General features: G+C 38.4%; 1 protein-coding gene across 1 annotated transcript in view; it reads right to left on the reverse strand.

Annotated features, from left to right (window-relative positions):
- Positions 1–5,598: 5,598 nt before the first annotated feature.
- znf609b (zinc finger protein 609b) overlaps positions 5,599–21,742 on the reverse strand; it is a 67,632-nt gene continuing 51,488 nt past the window's right edge. The window contains exons 4-9 of the mRNA XM_073835701.1: positions 15,082–15,169; positions 12,196–14,503; positions 11,744–12,068; positions 10,211–10,576; positions 9,338–9,416; positions 5,599–7,893 (exon numbers count right to left, since the gene is read on the reverse strand). Coding sequence (XP_073691802.1) covers positions 9,343–9,416; positions 10,211–10,576; positions 11,744–12,068; positions 12,196–14,503; positions 15,082–15,169 — 3,161 coding nt within the window. The 3' untranslated portion in view covers positions 5,599–7,893; positions 9,338–9,342. The remainder of the gene's footprint in view (positions 7,894–9,337; positions 9,417–10,210; positions 10,577–11,743; positions 12,069–12,195; positions 14,504–15,081; positions 15,170–21,742) is intronic.

Raw genomic sequence — 21,742 nt, forward strand, 5'->3', positions numbered from 1 at the left:
GTTCTTGAAACACTAAACTCTCATATCTCATGTAAATCAATTATGGTGACATATTATTGTAGAATTCAGTGCACTCAGTGGACTCTCCCTGTGAGTGACCTACATTACCGTCTTAACTCAGTCTTAGCTCCTGAGGGCCTGCTCCACTGACCTTTCTATTTATAAACATATAGGCTATCACCTAAGGTTTGTATAGAGTGGATATTTATTTGACTAGTTACAATGACTTGCAGAATAAAAATATCCTATCCCATATTTGGTAAGGAAAATATGGTGTTTGCGTAGTAAAAGCTAATCTACATTGACTATGTATACACAGACGAGACATTTGCTTAAATTAAAGTTAGTGTGATGTAAGAATCAAATCATTTTATAGGTAATATCAAAGCAAAATGTAACCATGGACCACAAAATCAGTCTTAAGTAGCATGGGTATATTTGTAGCAATGGCCAAAAATACATTGCATGGGTCAAAATGATTGATTTTTCTTTTATGTCAAAAATCATTAGGATATTAAGTAAAGATCGTGTTCCATGAAGATATTTTGTAAATTTCCTACTGTAAATATATCAAAACTTAATTTTTACAGTTTTTTACAATCGTTTTTGCACTAATAACTGAACCTTAATGTCATTTTTCAAAACTCTAGATACAAAACTCAAAACAGTCATTATTTGTAACACAGGCTGGCCAGTGTTCAAAACTTTGCATATTGCGTTCATATCTTTAAAGAAGCCTTGCATTAGCAGAAGCATTGTTTCAAAAAACGAATTTATTATGAAATATTATAGGAACATTACTTTAGATCACCCATACACAAGTTACCCATAGTTTCAATGTGTTTTTGTTAGTACAATCATTAAATATAGTTGTACAAAATATGTGATTCAGGTTTCATTTTTTTTACTGTAGACTGAGAACAGTACAGACACAGTGGTATCATTGAAATACTGTAATGTGGAATTTACTGATAAAATAAATCTCAGCATAGGCTTTCTAAAGTAAAAATTTAGATTCAAAGTTTTAGCTGTTTTTTTTTTCAGCAGGGTACAGTATACAGTTTACAGTATATTGTACCCTGCTGGAAAAAAAAATGCTAAAACCAGCCTAGGCTGGTTGGCTGGTCTTAGCTGGTTTAAGCTGGAAGTAGCTGGTTTTAGCTGGTGGTTTCCCAGCCTGACCGGACAGAAAAGTGGCCAATACCCCTCTAAAACCAGCTATGACCAGCTAAAACCAGGCTGGTTGACCAGCTAAAAACAGCCAAACAGCCTAGGCTGGTTTTGGATGTTTTTTTTTTTCTTCAGCAGGGCTAATTTGTGTACCAACGTTCTTGATACATTCTTTTTTTTTTTTACCAGGGTAGTCATTAACTCATTAAAACCACAAAAGCAATAACATAAAAATGACATCTTGCATTCAGTAATGTCGAATATGAAAATGTGTTCTGTAAAAGAGGTACATGGGGCCATAGAAACCATATCTGATAAAGAATGAAATATGACATCCATAGATACACGGTTAAAAAATAAAATAAAATAAAATAAAAAAGGTACTGCAGAGGTACAATTTTGTTCCTGGGCAACAAAACATATACTTTAAAGGTACCTTTAAAGGTTCACAATAGGTCCTTATTGTACAAGTATGTACCCAAAAAAATTTACCCTTGGTAACACCCCAGTGACAGGTACTTGTACCCTAAAAGGTATAGTTTTGTACCTTTTTTTTCTGAGAGTGTAGTGTAGTCCATCTGGGTCATATTCTGTGGTAACTGGTGTCAAATGATCTATCCTGAAACATGCACTATTTTCCATAAAAGCTATGCTTCATGAGTAATGCAACAGTTACTTATCATTTTAAGCAGATGTATCAACTGATAGTTCAACCTTTGTAATGAAATGAATACACACTCAACTCAGATGTAATGTGTGAGTTGCATTATGAAATAGTAATACTTTGATGATAAGTTGTGTCATTTTGAACAGGTGATTTAAGTTCAATGAACAAATGATCTTTGGCTTATATGTATTGTATCCAAGCATTTGAAAAACGTGTTAAGTGGTTTGAAAAATGTGCATTTTGATCACTGGTTGTGAATTATGTGTCTAGAGTTTTGAAAAATGACATTACGGTTCTGTTATTAGTGCAAAAATGATTGTAAAAAACTGTAAAAGCAATATGCATTGCTAAGAACTTCATTTGGACAATTTTAAAGGCATGTTTTTTCACCCTCAGATTCCTGATATTCAAATATTTGTATTTCGGTCAAATATTATCCTATCATAACAAACCATACATCAATGGAAAGTTTTTTGTTTTTTAGGTTTTCAGAAAATTCTTTATATTATGAACCATTATGACTGGATTTGTGGTCCAAGGTCACAAGGTAGTGAATGTAACATTACATATTACATATAAATGTCAAATAATTGTATTATTAATAACTATAAATAATCTAAATATCTGAATAATATGAACGGAAAAGCCTACGCCAAGTAAAGGCGTGCTTATTTTTTACGATTGCCAAGCAACGTAGCAACTTGGCTCTTTAATATAGCTAACATTAATTAACTTAATTAGTGTGCAGTCACAGATGTGCGTCGTATTTTAGTGTTTATTTTACTGTATGTAAGTCGTGTACGTGGCTCAGACTTCGGAGTTGGAACTAAAAGGACGAATTTACTCATGAATGGAAACTGTAATAGGATCATTGCAAATCAATGTAAATGTAATGACAGTATAAATCACACGATTGAAAAAAAGTGGCTATCTTTACCACAAATCAAATTAATATAAATCGACCTAATAAAATCCAAGTGAACACCTATTCCAACCTGTACCCGCGCAAACAATATTTAGTGAATTCAAAACAGAAGACGTCACTGTAACGTTCGAGTTGAGGAGCACCGCTAGTTGACACGTACCTGACTGACAGGAAATATCCAAACCCTCGCTCGTCGTATCCTATAGAGGTAAGTCAGTGTAAAGAATAAGCCATTATTACCGGTGTTATAATAGTCCGAGCTCATAAAGGCTCATAAATGTGATAGTAAGCGTTATGTAGTGTGATGTCTTATGAGAGCTGTAGCGTCAGCAGCATTAGAGACTCGTGGTGTTATTAAGAAGCTCCCGCTGGATTTACTCCTCGGTATGAACGCACACACATTATACAGACTAAAAAACTAAATAAATACCCATTTGCTCGTCGTTAAAATCATTAACTCACCCAGGACAGCCACTTTAGCAACGGCTGACAAATTCTTATAATCAGAGTTAATGTCCTGCGCAAACGAAAAGAGCTCGTATTTTGAATTTGATTCATGTAGCCTACTCAAAGAAAACATTAAATTTCAAAAAACAAGTTTTTTTAGTAGTTATTGGAAAGATTGTATTTGTACCTTGAGCTTAATTTGAGCTTGGAAACCAAGAAAACAAACGTACAGTAAGTTTGTAAATTAAAGAATGTACACAAATATCAAATCCAAAGGGACACACAAGTACAGTCTGATATGAAAGGGGGCATTCTGAGTTTGACCATAAACAAGTTTCACGGAAATCTGCTGAGTATTAATAAAAGATACATTTATAGGCCAACAGCCAGTACACATTATTATTTGAGCAACACCTGATCAACAGATTCATTAAAAACCACAAGACTCTTGAGGCGGTCTGTGATGAATGCATTGTGGCCTCACCGGTCACGGGTGCGACAGGTCCTGGTCCTGTGACCATGGGAGCGTCTCTGTGGTTCAGGCCCCTCCGCTGAAGGAGCCTCAGAACTGGCTGCGTATATAGTGCATCCCATGAAATCCCAGATGTCCAATGTAGACTTGCTAAGCAGCAAGAGGAAAAGTGTACTTCCATGCCCTTGCAGGATATCAGAGGAAAATGATTGCCTCAGCATCTCCCTACCTCCCTCCCCTGTCCTCTCCTCCCCCTCCCAGCAGAGATAATCAGATTTTACATTTACACTCCACAAAATCATCCCTGCATAATTTCCACTTCTGCATCACGTTGCACATAAAAAGCGCCTTTTGTTACAGACAAAGCACTTTACACAAGCTGAACGGTGTTACTGTGCAAATGCTCAGATGATTCCAAACAATTACCCTTTCAGACATTTTATTGTTGTCATATGACTGTCTAACAGTATTAGAGCAATAATGAGACAAGTGAATTAAAATGCTGTTGCGATTTGGAATTTCATGCGTCCAAGATATTTAATGGTGAAGTGTTTGTAATACTTCCAGTAATTGAGCCTGTCACTTTTATGTATAAACACTCGTCTTAAATGGTTAACAACGTTTAGTCATGGAACACTATTAAAGAATGGATATACCATGGAAAATAATTCTTAAAAAGTCAATGACAATTTAACAATGTATATACAATTTTCTAGTTTCGTTGGCTATAAATTACGTAATTTCTATAAACTGCTTGTTTAAAATAATATCCAGAAAAAATCATTAGGATATATTGGTTAAACTGTATAAGAATGAATAGGATAAATGAAATAAAAAAATAACAAACTCTGATACAGTGGAAGTGGGTGTCCTCTAGTGGTAAGTGAATCTTACAATGTTCAATACCATAATTTATTTGAAAAAGGTCTTGTTTTAAAAAAAAACACTATCAGTCAAAAGTTTTTGAACAGTAAGATTTTTTTATTTTTTATTTTAAAGAAGTCTCTTCTGCTCACCAAGCCTGTATTTATTTGATCCAAAATACAGCATAAATAAACTGTAAAACTCCGAACTATTTTTAATATTCAAAATAACGGTTTTCTATTTGAATATACTTTAAAATTCAGTTTATTCCTGTGATCACAAAGCCACATTTTCATCACCATTACTCCAGTCTTCAGTGTCTCTTGATCCTTTAGAAATCATTCTAATATGCAGATTTGCTGCTCAGGCATACAATTCAATAATAATTATTATTATCAATATTTAAAACAGTTGAGTACATTTTTTCAGTATTCTTTGATTAATAGAAAGATCTAAAGATCAGTATTTATCTGAAATAAAAAGCTTTTGTAACATTTTACACTATACCATTCAAAAGCTTGGAGTCAGTATATATTCTTATTTTTTTCTTGGAAAAGAAATGATAGAAATCATTACTTTTATTTAGCAAGGTTGCTGATGATAGAGTCATTTATAATGTTACAAAACAGATAAATTCAGTTGTTCTGAACTTTCTATTAATCAAAGAAACCTAAAAAAACGCCGCTGTTTTCAACATAATAATAAAAAAAAAGATCTTTGAGCAGCAAATTAGAATATTAAAATGATTTCTGAAGCATCATGTGTCTGGAGTCATTATGCTAAAAATTCAGATTTGAAATCAAAGGAATAAATTAGATTTTAAAATATATTCAAAAATATATTCAATATTGAAATTGTACAGTTTTTGCTGTACTTTGGATCAAATAAATACATGGTGACCAGAAGAGACTTCTTTAAAAAAAAAAATTTACTGTTCAAAAAATTTTGACCGCTAGTGTAAAATAAGACAACAAAAACTTTTAATTTGAAAGCAAGATTTTTTTTATTGTTTATATAATAGAAGAGAGCGACGCAAGGACAGATGTGATTGTCTCATAAAAAGATTTATTTTTTTTTTGCCTAAATGTACAAAGGCAAGTTACAGTATTGTATAAAAAAGAAACATGGTAATGTACACTTTACATAAGAGAAACAGTCCAAGAAAGAACAGGAGGAATTGGGTGATACAGCCAAAAAAAAAACAAAAAAAAAAAAACAACAAACAAAAAAAGCCATTAAAAAAATGTAAACATTCTTTAAGTACCGGGGCCTGATACTTGGTGATAAAATGTCTTTTGAGAAACACTTGGGATGAAGCGCAACAAGAAAAGAGGTGGTAGTTCATTGTGTAAATGACGCAAAGCATGCAATAGTGCACTGCATCCTCTTTCCAACAAATCAAAGCATGTCAACTGAGCACCAATTGAAACTAGCACAAAATGCATGTGACAATTTTCATGATCCGTACTGAGAATCTTTCTTAAATTACATTAAAAACATTCCAAAATTTTCAGGGTTGAACTCTTGACAATTCAGAAAGTTGTTCCGTTTGGCTCCCAACATCCCAGTGTACCTAATATCAAATGACATACTGGATGTGTAACTTATAGAGTGTACCATGGTACTGCCGTTGTTGTGACTTTACACGAAATGGAGCGCATGAGTCCTGGTCTCTCATTCCAACAGAGCCTGTTAAAATCTACCTGCTTGAATCGCTGTGTGAAAATATGACTCAAAATCAGCAGGAAACCGCCTGAGATCCACCAAGAGTTGCATCTAGTTGAGATTCTGGATCAAGACTCCCAAGACTCATTTAAGAGTTTCATGGACCTAGTGAATGTTAAAAACCAGCAAGCATCGTGACAGCAAGCTATGGAAGATAAAGCAGAGGACAACACCGAAGAGAAAAAAGAAAAACACCCTAGCGACAGATTTCAAAACAAAAAGTAATCAGATGGTTTTTCTTGATTGCATTTAAAACAGTTCCTCTGTACATCATATACAGACATCACATAGTGTGTGCAACCAAGAATAATCGACAGCGTTTGGTGCAAAACCAAAGTTTGCTTCGCCTGAGGAGACACCGTTTGAAATCACATTTCTAGTGCTATAGTACACCATGCTGGACGACACATGAAATACACAGAGCATGATGGGCTATGAAAGCATGTTCGGGTCAAACGCTCACTCGGTTTCAGAAAACACGCTGGAGTTACCACAACACTTCGACAACAAGTGTTCAGGGATAGAGAGCGGCCCCATGCAAGAACTTCAGAACGATTAGAACGAAACTACTGGGCCTCTGGTGTCACGCACCCCATATTACCACGTAAGCGTCTCTCTCTCTAAAAGAACTTACTATACCTTGTACATTAACAAACATCCATTTTAAGAAATTCTGTTCGCGATGAGGTAAGGTAGCCAAGATAGAAATGAGGATATTCGGATTCAAGTTGAAGGATAACCAAGTGGAACTGAAGAGAATTCCCTGGAGTAAACAGACCTCAGCCAGTGATGTTCTAATGAAGGACGAAACAGTGCTTACTGAAATTATATGAACCTGGAAGTGAAATGTCTTGCTGAAAGCAGCTGTGTGAGGGCAGTCATGCTTGTTAAAACGCTTTCCTGGATTTGCTAGTCCACGAGAGGCTGGATGGTACTGCGGAACATGTCTAAAAACATGCATAAAAGCATAAAATAAAACGTTGTGATTCTTGTTACACAAAGACCATGCTGATGATAGAAAAGAAAAAACAAATTGTGAAAAAAAAAAAGCAGTCTTGAGGCATGTAGCGATGAGATTCGGAACCACTGGCGGAAAGACAAGAGTTATGAGACAACGCTAGATAATATCTGCAGCTTTCACTGGTGGTATCTAGAGAACATCCATTCAAAAAACCGTGGGTCAAACAGATTTTTTTTTTCAGTGAGGATGCCAACTAAAATAAAAAAGGGAAATGATTTTAGTTATCTCAGTGTGATAAAACTATTTTCAGTCTTTGTGTTCTTATGTCCCCTCGAGTCCTTGCCTCTCATCTGGCCGCTGCCTGCGTCGGGTGAGAGGAATGACAGTCCTTGCTTTTTGATCATTCGTCACCAGTTCACAGGCATAGTTCAGTGGCCAGCTGGGCTTTGAGCAGGGCAGGATGGCTTTGAACCTGGTCTCACAGTCTGTAGTGGGGTACGAGGTACAGATACTAGGAAAACATCGATCTGCCACACATTCCGGCAGAAAAACTAAAAATATAGAAACACCATTCAACTGATGTCTAAATGAACTCCATATACTTCCCCATGTGATCCAGTCACATGATTATTTGTAAAGAAGGGCGAGACAATCAGGTTTCCCTAGAGAAAGAAAAGAAAGCAATGGTTAGAATACAGAATATAGTAAATCTCTGAAAGAGACAATTCACCCAAAATGAAAATTCTGTCATTAATTTCTCACCCTCATGTTGTTCCATAACCTGTAAGAACTTTGTTCATCTTCACAGAAAGCAAGTTATTTTTGATCAAATCCGAGAGCTTTCTGACCTTGCATAGACACTACCATGTTCAAGGCCCAGAAAGGTAGCAAGGACATCAATAAAACAGTCCACGTGACAGCAGTGGTTCAACCTTAATTTTATGAAGCTACGAGGGTACTTTTTGCAAGCAAAAAAACAAAAACAATGACTTTATTGAACAATTTCATCTCTTCGGTGTCAGTCTTCAACACAGGTTGTTCTGTGGTTGTTCTGTTGCTATCTATGGAGGGTCAGAAAGCTCTCAGATTTCACCAAAAAATATATTCATTTGTGTTCCGAAGATGAACGAATATCAGGTTTGCAATGATATGATTGCGAGTAATTAATAGGTGAACTATCACTTAAACTATTATAAATGTAAATATACACTTTTACTTTAAATATCAACATATACAGAAACTAATAAATTACATAATTTATATAACATTATAAATAAAAGTAAATAAAAAGACAAAAAATAATTTAACATATGTGACGCTGGACGACAAAACCAGATATAAAAGTCAATTTTACAAAATTGAGATTAATACATCATCTGAAAGCTGATGAATAAGCTTTCCATTGACATATGGTTTGTTAGGATAGGACACTATTTGGTCGAGATACAACTATTTGAATATCTGAAACCTGAGGGTGCAAAAAATAAAAATATTGCAAAAATCGCTTTTAAAGTTGTCCTAATTAAATTCTTAGCAATGCTTAGATATATTGCTAATCAAAAATGTAATTTATTGATATATTTAGGGTAGGAAATTTACAAAATATCTTAATAGAACCTGATTTTTACTTAATATTCTAATGATTTTGGCATAAAAGAAAAATCCCATACAATGTATTGTTGGCTATAGCTACAAATATACCTGGGCTACTTAAGACTACTAAAGTTTTGTGGTTCAGGGTCACATTTATTATAAAGCATGTCTAGACCAAATTTTCCCCATGATGTTATTACATGTTTCTCCACCAGAAGTCACTATAGACTTCTAATGTGTTCAGGCAAAGCTGCTGTCCTAAAAGCACCAGCCTCTAGGTGGACTTAAATAATCATAATGCTTTGAAACAGATGGCAGTCTACAGAACCTTTAAAGAGAAGGACTTCAAAGCAAGTGGAACAATTATTAAGACCTTTTTGTAAGCTTAGATATCAAAATGGGGATACACTTGCAACTACTGTGGTCATCTTTCACTGCGATTTATGTCATTCTCTCTGTTTGGCCACAATCCGAACCTCCTGCTGACTTTTCTTGAGCTTTGTTTTCTCTTACCATTCTCACCTCCGTGCTGGTGGGTACAGGGAAGGGGCTGAGGCTTGCTGACTGGCAACAATCGCTGACGATGAAAGGCCTGCAATTAAAGAACATCCAGTAAAGATGTTGTTTACTCCTAGAGTTTTCGTTGTGGAATTGGCAAAGTTTAATAGCAGCAATATTTAGTTGTTTTATCCCCTAAACACATCAGATGAGGCATTTGAAATCTCATTAAGAGATGCCTGGTTTATTTAGACCCCCCCAAACAATCTTTTTAAAAAATGTAATTCTCATTAGTGTAATACAGAAAATAACTTATATATATATTATAATGCACAATATATTTTGTTTAATGTAAAACAGGCATCATTTGTGAGAGCCTGAACCACGAAAACCAGTCATAAAGGGTCAATTTTTTGAAATTGAGATTTATACATCATCTGAAAGCTGATAAATAAGCTTTCCATTGATGTATGGTTTGTTAAGATAGACCAAGATGCAACTATTTGAAAATCTGGAATCTGATGGTCAAAAAAAAAAAGAGAAGTAAATACTGAGAAAATCGCCTTTAAAGTTGTCCAAATTAAGTTCTTAGCCATGCATATTACTAATCAAAACATTTTGATATATTTATGGTAGGACATTTACAAAATATCTTCATGGAACATGATCTTTAACTAATATCCTAATTATTTTTGGTATGAAAGAAAAATGGATCATTTTGACCCATACAATGTAATTTTGCTGTATGTGTAACTTAAGACAACTTAAGGTTTTAAGGTCCATGGTCACATTTTCTCTAATTTCAGTCAAGATTTTAGGATTAAACATGACATTCTGTGCAGACTTTGTGAGCTTCACTCATAACCATCTCAAAATCTGAATTCTCACCTGTGGCGTAAGACAGATCGTACTGCCCGGCTACAAGGGGATAGCCTAGGTGGTGATGGGGTGCCATTATGCGTTGGGAAGGAGATGAACGTGGTCGATCCATTTCTCTTTCCCTCTCTCGATCCCTCTCTCGTTCCCGTTCTCGGTCACCTGCTCCTCGCTCCCTTTCATGGGAGGGCTTGTCGGCAACAGTGGGCGATTTGCTCTTGTACTGGTTGGCGTGTTGGTGTAGTATGTCCAAGGCTTTGGACTCTGAAGCCGACTTGCTGCTGACTGTGGGGCTGGAGCGTGATTTCTCTCCCTCCTCTCCACTGCCCATTTTACTGCCATAAGGGGAGAAAGGGTATCCCGCTGGCAGATAGGACCCTAAAGATTAGAAGACCAAACTGTTTTTCTACTACATAAGAGTGCTATTATGCACTTTTCATGCACATTCAGACTCAAAACATGACTTATATAAGAACATGAATGCCAAAACTTCTAGCTAAACAAGCTTGATTTTACACTTTGTGTTCCAAAATGCATCATAACGCAATTTAAAAAGCAGCGCAAGTATGTGTTGCATTCTCAATGTTGCTACAAGAAGCACTATCATGACCATTAGTGGCTCGTTTTCTCTTTTAGGTCAACTACAAAAGAACATTCTAGCTGAGCCAATTAAACTGTTGACATGTCTATAGCTACCTACCCGAATAAAAACACATTTGGTTTAACAAGCAGCAATATTTGAAAGTAACTCAGTTACTACCTTTACTACTGAGGTTTGTTACTGATACAACACAATATAATAAGAATATGGAAGCCTGTTTCCACCACTGAATCAAAAAGAAAAAAAAGTTGTTGCTTTTTCTTCAGAATTGTGAGATATATAAACTTGCAATTTTAAAAACTTGCAAGTTATAAAGTCAGAATTGCGTGATATAAACTCATACTCAAAGAAATAAAGTAAAAGCGACTTTGTATCTCGCAATTCTGACTTTTTTTCTCACAATTGCGAGTTTACATCTCGCATTTCTGACTTTTCACAGAATTATGAGATAGTTTGTGTAGATTTGTGTACGAGATGTAAACTCGCAATTGTGAGAAAAAAGTCAGACTTGTAATTCTGACTTTTTTCTTGCAAATGCGAGGTTTGTTTCTCAGACTTGCAGAGTTATAAAGACCAATTTTGAGGGGGAAAAAAGACTGATGTTCTCAGAATTGCGAGTTTATCTCTGACAATTCTGACTTGCAATTGTGTTATAATGTCAGAATTGCAAGATATAAACTCACAATTCTGAGAAAGTCAAAATTGTGAGTTTAAATCTCGCAATTGAGACCATTTCTCAGAATTGTGCATTCATTTCTCAGAATTTCATGTTTCTGTCTCGCAATTCTAACTTCATAACTCACAGCTGAGTTTACACCACGCACTTCTGAGGATAAAACGTCAGAATTGCGAGTTTATATTTCAATTCTGAGATAAAGTTTTTAGGATATAATGCTAGTAATATTATATGAACGTCACCATTTAGATGTTATTTTTCTTCTTACCTGGGTAGTTCTGCATCATGACGGAGGACATGCCTCTGTATCCAGGATGGTTGGGATCGTAGCTTTGGCCAAAAGGATATCCATGCATGTAATGCAGGTAGGGTTGGTGCTGTGCTAAGGGGGAGCTGAAAGGTATGTGGGCATTGGGCCGGGAATCTTTCCCTCCACCTCGCTGGTCCTCAGCACTGGGAGGACATGAACTCTCAATTACATCTTTGCTATCTTCTTTGGAGCTGCTGTCTTTTGGCCTAGGCCTGTCATCTTTCCCTTTTCTGTCCCGCTCCCGGTCTCGGTCCTCATCTGGCGGCCTCTGACTTTCAGGGTACTGAAAACAGAAAACAGAAGTTAAGAGTTTTTGTCTGTTTAAGAGTCTCTGGTGACTATATGACAAGAAGGTGAGCAAAAGATGCCTAAATTGTCCCTCTAGCTTGAGAACTTTGCAGTTGTCTCACCTGTCTGTACCACATGGCTTGCTCCATACCCAGCCTGGCAGACTCCACACTTGCCTTTGAGTCATCCTTTCCATGATGGCCAGCTTCACTGAGCTTCATTTTAAGCCCCTCAGCCTGCTGTGGCTGCAGCTTGGCCTCCTCCCCTTTAGGGATGATGACTGACTTGACAGGTTCGGAGGAAGTGTCTCTTTGCTTGCCAGGGCCCTGTGGCTTTCCCAGGTCTGAAAGGCTGGGGGCTTTTGTTAGGCCTGGAGGAACAGGGCCTTTCGGTTTCCAGTCCTCCTTTAGAGACGCCTCCCTGTCCTTTACACCTGAATCAGGCTTTTTCTCAGCAGACCTGTGCTGCTCAGACATGAGTCTTTGCCTTTCCTCATACTGCTGCCTGTAGGTTGGATTAGTGTTCATGAGGTGGTTGTGATAAACCTGATCGTGGTATCCATATGAGGGGACGTAGTATTGGTTGTAGTAAAGCGGCTGCATGTACATATTAGAGCGCTGTTGGATGACGGAAGTTTGTTGTTGGTGTGGCTGACTTGACGCGACCTCAGCTTTGCGCTCATCCTGTACATCAACCTTCGTCTTCTCCTCTGGCAATTCTTGCTCATCTTCCTTCTTCAGTTTCACAGCTTGCCCATCCGGCAGAGGCCCTCCAGCAGTGGCGCCACCGGGGCTAGAGTGGGTGTAACTGGGAGAGTAGTAGTTGTCATAACTAGCATAATAACCAGATTCCTTAGAGGATGCCTGAGAGGGAAATAGTGCCTTCTTCGCACCGTCCCTGCTTGACTGATCTTCAGCTTTAACTTTCACCCCTTCCATTTTGCCTTCGCCATCCTCCCCGGCATCAGATATGTCAGAGTACGCAGGGCTGTTTGTCTTAACCGAGGAGCTATCAGCCCCATTCTGGGTGACGGCATGAAGGGGAGTGAGAGGCTGTCCGCTGCTATCCACACGACTGGCCACCCCAATGGATGGACTGGGAGCATTATCCGTGAAGCTGTATATCTTATCCGCCTCTGCCTTCATGCTAGCAAGGCGGCTTTGATGAGGGTCTGTGGAGCCATTGAGATGACCCTCACTCCTGCTTCCCGGGTCAGAGGACTCAGAGTAAGGGCTTTTCCCCTCTTCAGTTTTCCCAGTCTTTCCTGGGAGCTTGGGACTGTCTGCATCCTTGCCCAGATCTTTCTTTTTTTTTTCCTTTTTCTTTTTGTCCTTGGAGCTACTCAAAGCTGGATTAATTGGCGACGAGTCCCCAGTTACACCCAACTTAGACTGAATGCCTTTTAGCTGGGGACTCTTGGGGGTGCCCTGCAACATGTTGGCCATCCCTGGAGGATGGTTGGGGCTTCCGCCACTAAATGATGTTGGCTGCAAAGAGTATATCTGCTGAGAAGGGAGGGATGGAGCCATGGGTCTGGAAGACTTCATGTTCTTCTGGGACAGCTTGTCCGACTTGACATTGCTGTTTGGCTTTTTGGACTTTCTGTCCTCCATGCCGTCATTGCTAGCCTCATCAGCAGTGACGCAAGGCCCATCCTCACATCCCTCCATAGGTGTGCCGCAAACGTCTGCTTCAGCATCACCATTCTTTTTCTTTGACTTGGAGCCAAACTTTCCAGGAGAAGGAGATGGACTTTGAGCATCAAAGCCTCTTCCTTTAGGTGTGACAGAACGTGCTGGGGAGAGAGAGCCTTTCTGTGTAATTGAAGCTCCGTTGCAGTTTCCTGGCTCTGGGTGGAGAGAAGATTCTTCCCCATATTCGCTATCCCCATCCATGTCCAACTTAATATCATCATCGTTATGAGCACGAGCCTGATGGTACTTCAGGCCATTGATGTGTTTGTACTTCTTGTTGCAATTGGGATGTGGGCAATCAATCAGTACAGGTGAGGAACAGGTTCGGTCTAAAGGAGGAGGAAGGGACTCGGTTTTGATGATGGGAATTGGGAGTGCAGAGGAGGTCATTCCACCATTTGAATTTGTACGCATCCGTTTGTTGCCTTTAGAATCCTCAGAGCTGGAGTTGGGCTCCATGTCTGATGCAGGCTTGTTCTTGCGCTTACTGGCTGAGGAGGGACTGGCTTTTATGTCCTCTGTGTTGCTATTGGGTGGAGTCCTGCGCTCAGAGGAGTTTTGGCTTCCACGCCGACCCTTGCTGTTTGAACTTGCTCTAGTCTTGTTGTTGTTGCTGCCCTTATTATCAGACGAGTTGCTGTTCTCATTGACTGGGGTGTTGCTATTGGGGCGCATTCTTTTACCACGGCCACGTCCGTTTCTCATTTCTAGGTCACTTGTAGGAGACTCGCAGAACCTTAATGAAAAATAACGATTATTTATGAGATTTTCACAATTACCTTAATAATAATGATTTGATATTTAGATTTACTTACTTTAAGCACATTTCACACAGTGTAACAATTAACACTTCAGCACTTTGAATAAACTCATACTATTTAGATTCTTGCAACTAACCAGAGCTGAGATTCTATTCTTATCGCCTGATTGTATATGTGTATGTTTTAAATAGTGTGCCTCATCCCTAAGGGTTATGATGTGATACACCTGGCTTACTATTAGTCTAGAGCAGGGTTCCCCAAATCTTACCCTGGAGGGCCAATGTGCTGCAGAGTTTAGCTCCAACCCTGAACACACTCACCTACCTGTTATTCTCTAATGATCCTGAAGACCTTGATTTGCATGCTCAGGTGTGTTTGATTAGGGTAAGAGCTAAACTCTGCAGGAAAATGGATCTCGTGGGCCAGATTTGATGATCCCTGGTCTAGAGGGAGTAAGGGGAACTGATGTGCTAGGAAGGAAAGGGGGCTGACAAGCAGAGACTAGTATTGCAGAATATTTGATTTTCATCATTTGAAATCTTAAAACACGTACCTTGGAGGGGCCCAGTCATGGCGGGTACAGTCCAAAAGTGTTCCGACATATGTTTTGTTCCGCCAAGTAACATTGACCACCAGCATACCTGTAAAACATAAAGAAGAGCCTTAATATAATCCAACAATATTTCTGTTATCTATTGATCAATTCAGTGTTCTTTGTGGGCGGATCCTATCTGGTGGCAGAAAATTACGGTTTTCAAGCAGCAGTCTATGGAAGCCATGGAATAAAAGAATGAAAAAACTTCAATTAATATTTCAAAATTCAGACTTTATTTTCTCAATTCCGAGATTATATCTCAATTCTGATAAGAAAAATCTACTTGTCATTCTCTCTTTTTTCCTCGGCTCAGAATCATGAATTTATATCCCACACTTCTGGCTTTTTTTCCTTCAAAATTGACAAACTCACTATTGTTGAGTTAAATCGACTTATAAAGTTTGAAATACAAAATAAATTCAGAATTGTAAGAAAACATCAGAACTGTGAGATAAAATAGGTAAATGTAAAATGTTATACAGTAGGTTTAAATAGTATTTCATGCTACTACAACTGTATGGCAAATATAATTCATCTGTTAGTGTTGGTTTAAACATCTGCATTTAGCTTCAAATGCTGTCTTTGACGACAGTTTTCTATAAAAATGATTTGCATTCCGATTCTGACATCCAAAGGTACATTGATGCATCTTTTCTCTTATTCCATGAACTTTACCCATTTCACTCCACTTGTTACCAGTGTTTTTCTGCAAACAAAATGTGCGCACAGCTGAAAGTGATGTAACTGACATCTACTCCAAATCGGTCTATAAAGTGACACAGTAATACTATACAGTTATAATGTCAGGTACTCATCTGGTTGCTTCTCTACCTCATTACCAATATTCCACACACAGTCCTCGCAGAAGCCACAATTCCCATTTTAATAGTGCGAATGGAGGATTTCTAAGGCTGGCACTCTCAAAGCCGCCCTGCTATTTATACTGTGTATTTCATGATTACACTAGCTAAAAGCTGTAAGGAGCCAAGTGTGTTGTTTCTGGGAGGAAAATTGTTTGATGGTGTCCTCCATCTGACTTTGCAGTACTGTGAGCCGCCTCTGCAAATGGCTTAGCAATTGTGTAAAACAGCTGAAGCAAATGAAAATGCTCATGTCTGGCAGTGATTCAGAGGTTTTGCTACAGAAGCTCAGGTAAGTGCTAGATATTTCTGCGATTTCTGCACTACCATAGCATAGCAATAGCAGGCAAAATCAATAATGCATTACAATTATATGCCCTTAATAGGTCATGAGAGGCAGAATAAATATTGTGTAACCTTGATATGGCTTCAGCCGGGCTAATACATTTTGTAAGCATGGTGAGATGTCATTTTCTTCATGTTTCTTCTTTTTTTGGTCATTATTACTTATTTAATAAATGAAAACAAATCTTGTTTTCCACCATTGCCATAGTGTGGAAAACAAGAACCCGAATGTGAGAGCTGAATTCAGGATCGTTCCTGTGAAAAATGTCAGTGGAGGTCAGTCGAAGAGCACATTAGCGGGGCCCCTTCCTATTTCACTTGCAGTCATTAGCGGTTCTCCGGCCACCTGTCTGAACCCAGGCTAAATGAGGCTAAATGGCCGGCATTTCACCTCTGTTGCCCTTCAGTAGCCAAAGTGGAACAAACAGAAGCTTGGCATGTGTGCTGCTGCACTCTTACACTCCATTAAAAACAGCTCTATTGGAGTTTAAAGGCTACACCAGCTACATAGATTTGTCTTGATTGTTTTTTTAGCTGGATAGGCAAGGAGACCAGCTTAACTCAGCTAAAAAAAGACAACCACCTTAGGCTAGTTTAAGTTTTTCCCCTATCATGCAGGGATAAAACAATTGCAAATATAACATATGGTACAACTAAACCCTAGTGATATTTTAAAAGCAAGGGAGTTGCCATCCACAAAATTCCATTTCAATAGGAAAAATACACACTTGTCCAGAGATTTCACTGGTATTTTAAAATAGAACAAGAGTCTGAAATCATCAGGAGGCAGATTTGATTGAGTTTACATGCACTTTATTGAGCCTACAGCGAAAGCCTGGAAGTACGCAAATTCAAACAGAAAATGTAATGAATGTGATGAAATCAGCTATGTTTTACTGAAACCAACAGGTAATTCCGGCTATAAAATCACACATTGATCCAATAGCTTGTTGAGGTGGCCCTGGAAAGAGGGTTGAATCAGGATACTGGCATATGAGCCTTGCTGTTTGGCACGATTGTGTTTGCTGGCACTGAGCCCTTCATAGTCTGTGGGTGAGGGCTTTCTGGGCTCTACTTCAACAGCAATAAACTTTCAGAAGATTTAGGGCTGACATTTGGAGGCATCAGCATGCACGGCTTGCGAGAGTGGATGCCACACCAACACGACCCTGGTCTGCTTCCAGCGTCCTGCAGAGGGGATTTGTGTCAGAGTGATGCCTAGAAATATTGCTCCAATCTGCCTCTGACTGTTTCATCATGAACTGAGAGCTGTCTGCCCTTAACCTCCTGCCATTCTGGGATTCACGCACTAGGCTGAAACATGAGCAAGTCAATATGTCCATCCACAAATAAAAGGTTGCAGTACACTAGATAAGATTTCCACACTGGGCTTCGGCTGAAATAAAGCACGCCGCTGTTGATTTGAGGAAGTCAGGAGAGCACACTGCGACTCAGCAACAACTTGATCTGCAATAAGTCATGGAAGATGGATGATGCTCTGTTCTGAAGCTCAGCAAGCTTCCTAGGCAACATTTGTTGTTTTACTAGGTGCGCTCCTGACACAAATGCCACTCTAAATTATGCTCCTCTACAAGATGCCTTGTTTTTGGCCGAAATCTAAGGTAGCACTGCATGCATCCTTCGTAGATGCGGCAAATCGTGAAATGCAACGAATATCTGTTCCTAAAATGGAGGATTGACTCGAGGGAATAAGGAATAATACATAGTATAAGGAGGAGGAGATGGATCACACATAGAGCAATGAATAAGAGATAATGCTCCATATAGCAGCTAGAGAAATGGACGTACTGCCAATTGCTTCTGATAGTTTATTTAATATAGAACTTGCCAACTTTAAAACCAACCTAAAATTGTGATATGAGCTAAAGAAGAGCTGTACATGGTTGCCTATTGCCTACATGGAAAATTGTTTTTGAACAAAGCTGGATAATGTGGAAAATTTCACTTCTTGTGATTCTATTTCTTCCCTACATAAAAAAACTAGTTTGAACTGTCCTACAGGCAACACATTATTATTAGTTATAGAAAATTTAAATAAAAGCTTGACGATAGGCCAGCTGCACTGCATATTTTAGGTGACTCATCTCTAACCGCTTTAGATCTTACAGTGGGCTTCTAACAACCTAATGAGTTAAATTATGTGTGCTAAATAAGGATGATCCAAAATAAGAAATTGACTGACAGTCACTGTAATGATTCCAAACAAGTCAACTGGGTGCTCAATCCAGGTCTCAAGGTGCATTCAAGTCATGGCATTGTATTTACATCTTGAATGCACATGAATGTCACCAATTTGCAATTATGAGTGGGAAACTCTGGATTTAAGCCTAGAGTTTAAGTTATAGTATTTTTTTTTCATTGACAATAAATAAATAAATAAATAAATAAATAAATAAATACTAGGGGTGGAACGGTACATGTATTCGTTTCGAACCGAATCGGTACGGGGGTCACGGTTCGGTGCATGAATTTAAACGGAGAATACACGGTATGAAAATAAAAAAAAAACTTGCCTGCAAAATAATTAATGTAATGCGGAACTACTGTTAGATACGCGGGTTCTTTAGGGACAGCTAATATTTAGCCCCGCTTTAGCTCTGAAGCTCTGATTGGCGTCGATGCAGCCGAGCTCCGCCTATGTATGCGGTCTATCAGAGCCCGTCTACATTCTCTGGCACTCTGCAATTTTTTGTCAGCTCGACGGTCCATCATTGTGGTCCAGGGATTTCCTGAACTTTATGATTTGTCAAGCCCCCATTATTTTGACGCTAATAGAAGAAACAATGCATGGAGACGCATAGGCTTGGAGCTAGAGCGCAGCTGATGGTTGCTTAGAAACGGCAGACACTTCCGGAGCGCAAGCGCCCGAGCGCTCTGTTGATCAGGAAGAAAGCGGCGCGCCTAGCGTTTTTCACGCGTTTTTAGGCGCGACATGTGAACGGCCCCTTAGATCGCAAGTTTGGGAAAACTTCGCTTTTCCAGTCAGTTACAGTAGTACAGGCGAGAGAGTGGTGGAAAAGACGAGGACTGTGTGTTGCCGTTGTTCAGCGGTTGTTGGGTATGTGAGTGGAAATACATCTAATTGCCTTCTGCATTTTTGTTTTGCTTTTCCCTCCACTGTACCGAAATCATACCGAACCGTGACGTCTGAACCGAGGTACGAACCGAACCGTGACTTCTGTGAACCGTTCCACCCCTAATAAATACATATATATACACACACACACACACACACACACACACACACACACACACATATCAAAGAAACCTGAAAAAAAATCTACTCAGCTGTTTTCAACATACTAATAATAATTGTTTTTTGCACAGCAAATCAGAATATTAGAAAGATTTCTGAAGGATCACATTACTGGAGTAAAGATGCTAAAAACTTGCTTTGAAATCACAGGAATAAATTACATTTTGAAACATTTTCAAATAGAAAACAGTTTATTTAAAAAGTAAAAATAATTCAAAATTTTACCATTTTTGCTGTACTTTGGATCAAATACTTAAAAAAAACATTTAAATTCTTACTGTTCGAAAACTTTTGACTGGTAGTGTATAACAATTAAATTTAAAGCACCTACATAATTTGAATAAAACAAAAGCAAAAACAAGCGTGATGTGCATTATTCATCATTTTTAGTTTAAAAAATCTTGTTGAATTTTATTCTTTAAGGAGATCTACCAACTTCCAAACGTATCTTTAACACACCTGTATGTAACTTTTAACGATCCCCAAAAACCTTCATCAAGTGTGTTTGATTAGTATTGGGTCTCAACTTTGCAGCGAGGCAGATCACCTTTGCTAGAAAGGTTCAAAACCAAAATAAACATACCACATTGGCAGTGTTAAGACTTAGGAAGTCATCCTTATGAGAAGTGTGGGTGGACTGTCTGCAACGTCTTTAAGAGAGTGCAGCACAGCGGAAAGACATCTCAAAGTGTTTGAGAGATGTGTTCCCTGCCACGGGATCTTGCTGCTCTACTTTCCACCCACACAAAGTGTCACCACGATACAGATCTGTCCAACACCCCGATGTGAAAAAAAATAACACATCAAAAGGAGAGATGCACACCAATGGAACCCTCCCAAAGAGAGCGAGAGAGGGTGTGGATAACACCTGCACACCAATGGCTGATTGAAGATGATTGGAGCCCTGTGTTTGGGAGCCGTCCTGCAAAAAGATTGAGTTGATGTTGTGGAAGCGTGGCACTGGTTGGGCAAGGTTGTGAATGGCCACACAAACGGTCTTGTTTTTCCTCTCCCTCTTGACCCTTCAACTACGTTTGCTCTCCATGTCAGAGACACACACACAAGAGTGGCCACAGAGGAGCAGGGTGAATCAGACACACTGTGCCCATGGCAAGAGGAATAGAAAACACTTAGACAGCCAATGCGCTCTGAATGTTGATGAGGCAGCCCTTTACATGGCGGCACTGGGAGGATGGCAGCAGGCAGAGTGTGGGCGGCACATACTCCACTGCCTACCCATAGCCTAGATATGCTCTCATTTAGGGATTTGAGGGAGATTTTTCCCTTTTCATGCTCGACAATCAAGACTGGGGATATGGAGAGCAGAACAGACTGACGTTATTTCAGTGGGCTATGATTAGACAGGATATAAAAAAAAAAATCAAACCTACAGAATCTGGACAAATCCGGTTAGAATGATTTAATTTGCAAGGATAAGGTACTATATACTGCTCTTTCTAAGAAGCTGTTAAAAGAACAAAAGGCTGAAATCATTAGGAAGCAGGTGTTTTCATCTAAGACATATAGGATAGATGTACTTTATTGATCCCTGGGGGGAAATTCAGGAAGAGACTAATATGGAAATGAGGACAGGAACAAATTATTTTGGTATTTGTGTACTCTTATAATTACTCTTGAAATCTAATAGAACAGGCAAGCTTTAGAAGCTTATTTATTTAAATGTAATAATTATTTATTATATTTTAAATTCAAATATTAAACTTAATCACAAAATTAATTATTAACTGAATTCAAAATTAATCAGATCTAGACCTGCTTTTCCACATCCTTAAATTTCATTTTCAGCTCTTGTATTTACAATTGAGGCCATAAGTATACATACACCTTGCAGAATCTGCAAAATGTTCATTATTTGACCAAAATAAGAGGGATCATACAAAACGCATGTTATTTTTTTATTTAGTACTGACCTGAATAAGATATTTCACATGAAATATGTTTACAAATAGTTCTCAAGAGAAAATATACACTTGACTCTTAATACTGTGTTGTTACCTAAATGATCCACAGCAGTTTTTTTTGTTTGTTTTATTTTGTTTAATGATAGCTGTTCATGAGTCCCTCGTTTGTCTTTGAGGTCCCACAAAATCTTTGGTTTTTCAGCATTTTTGTGTAT

The sequence above is a fragment of the Garra rufa genome, chromosome 3 (assembly GCF_049309525.1).
Source record: "Garra rufa chromosome 3, GarRuf1.0, whole genome shotgun sequence".
Classification (NCBI taxonomy): Eukaryota; Metazoa; Chordata; class Actinopteri; order Cypriniformes; family Cyprinidae; genus Garra; species Garra rufa.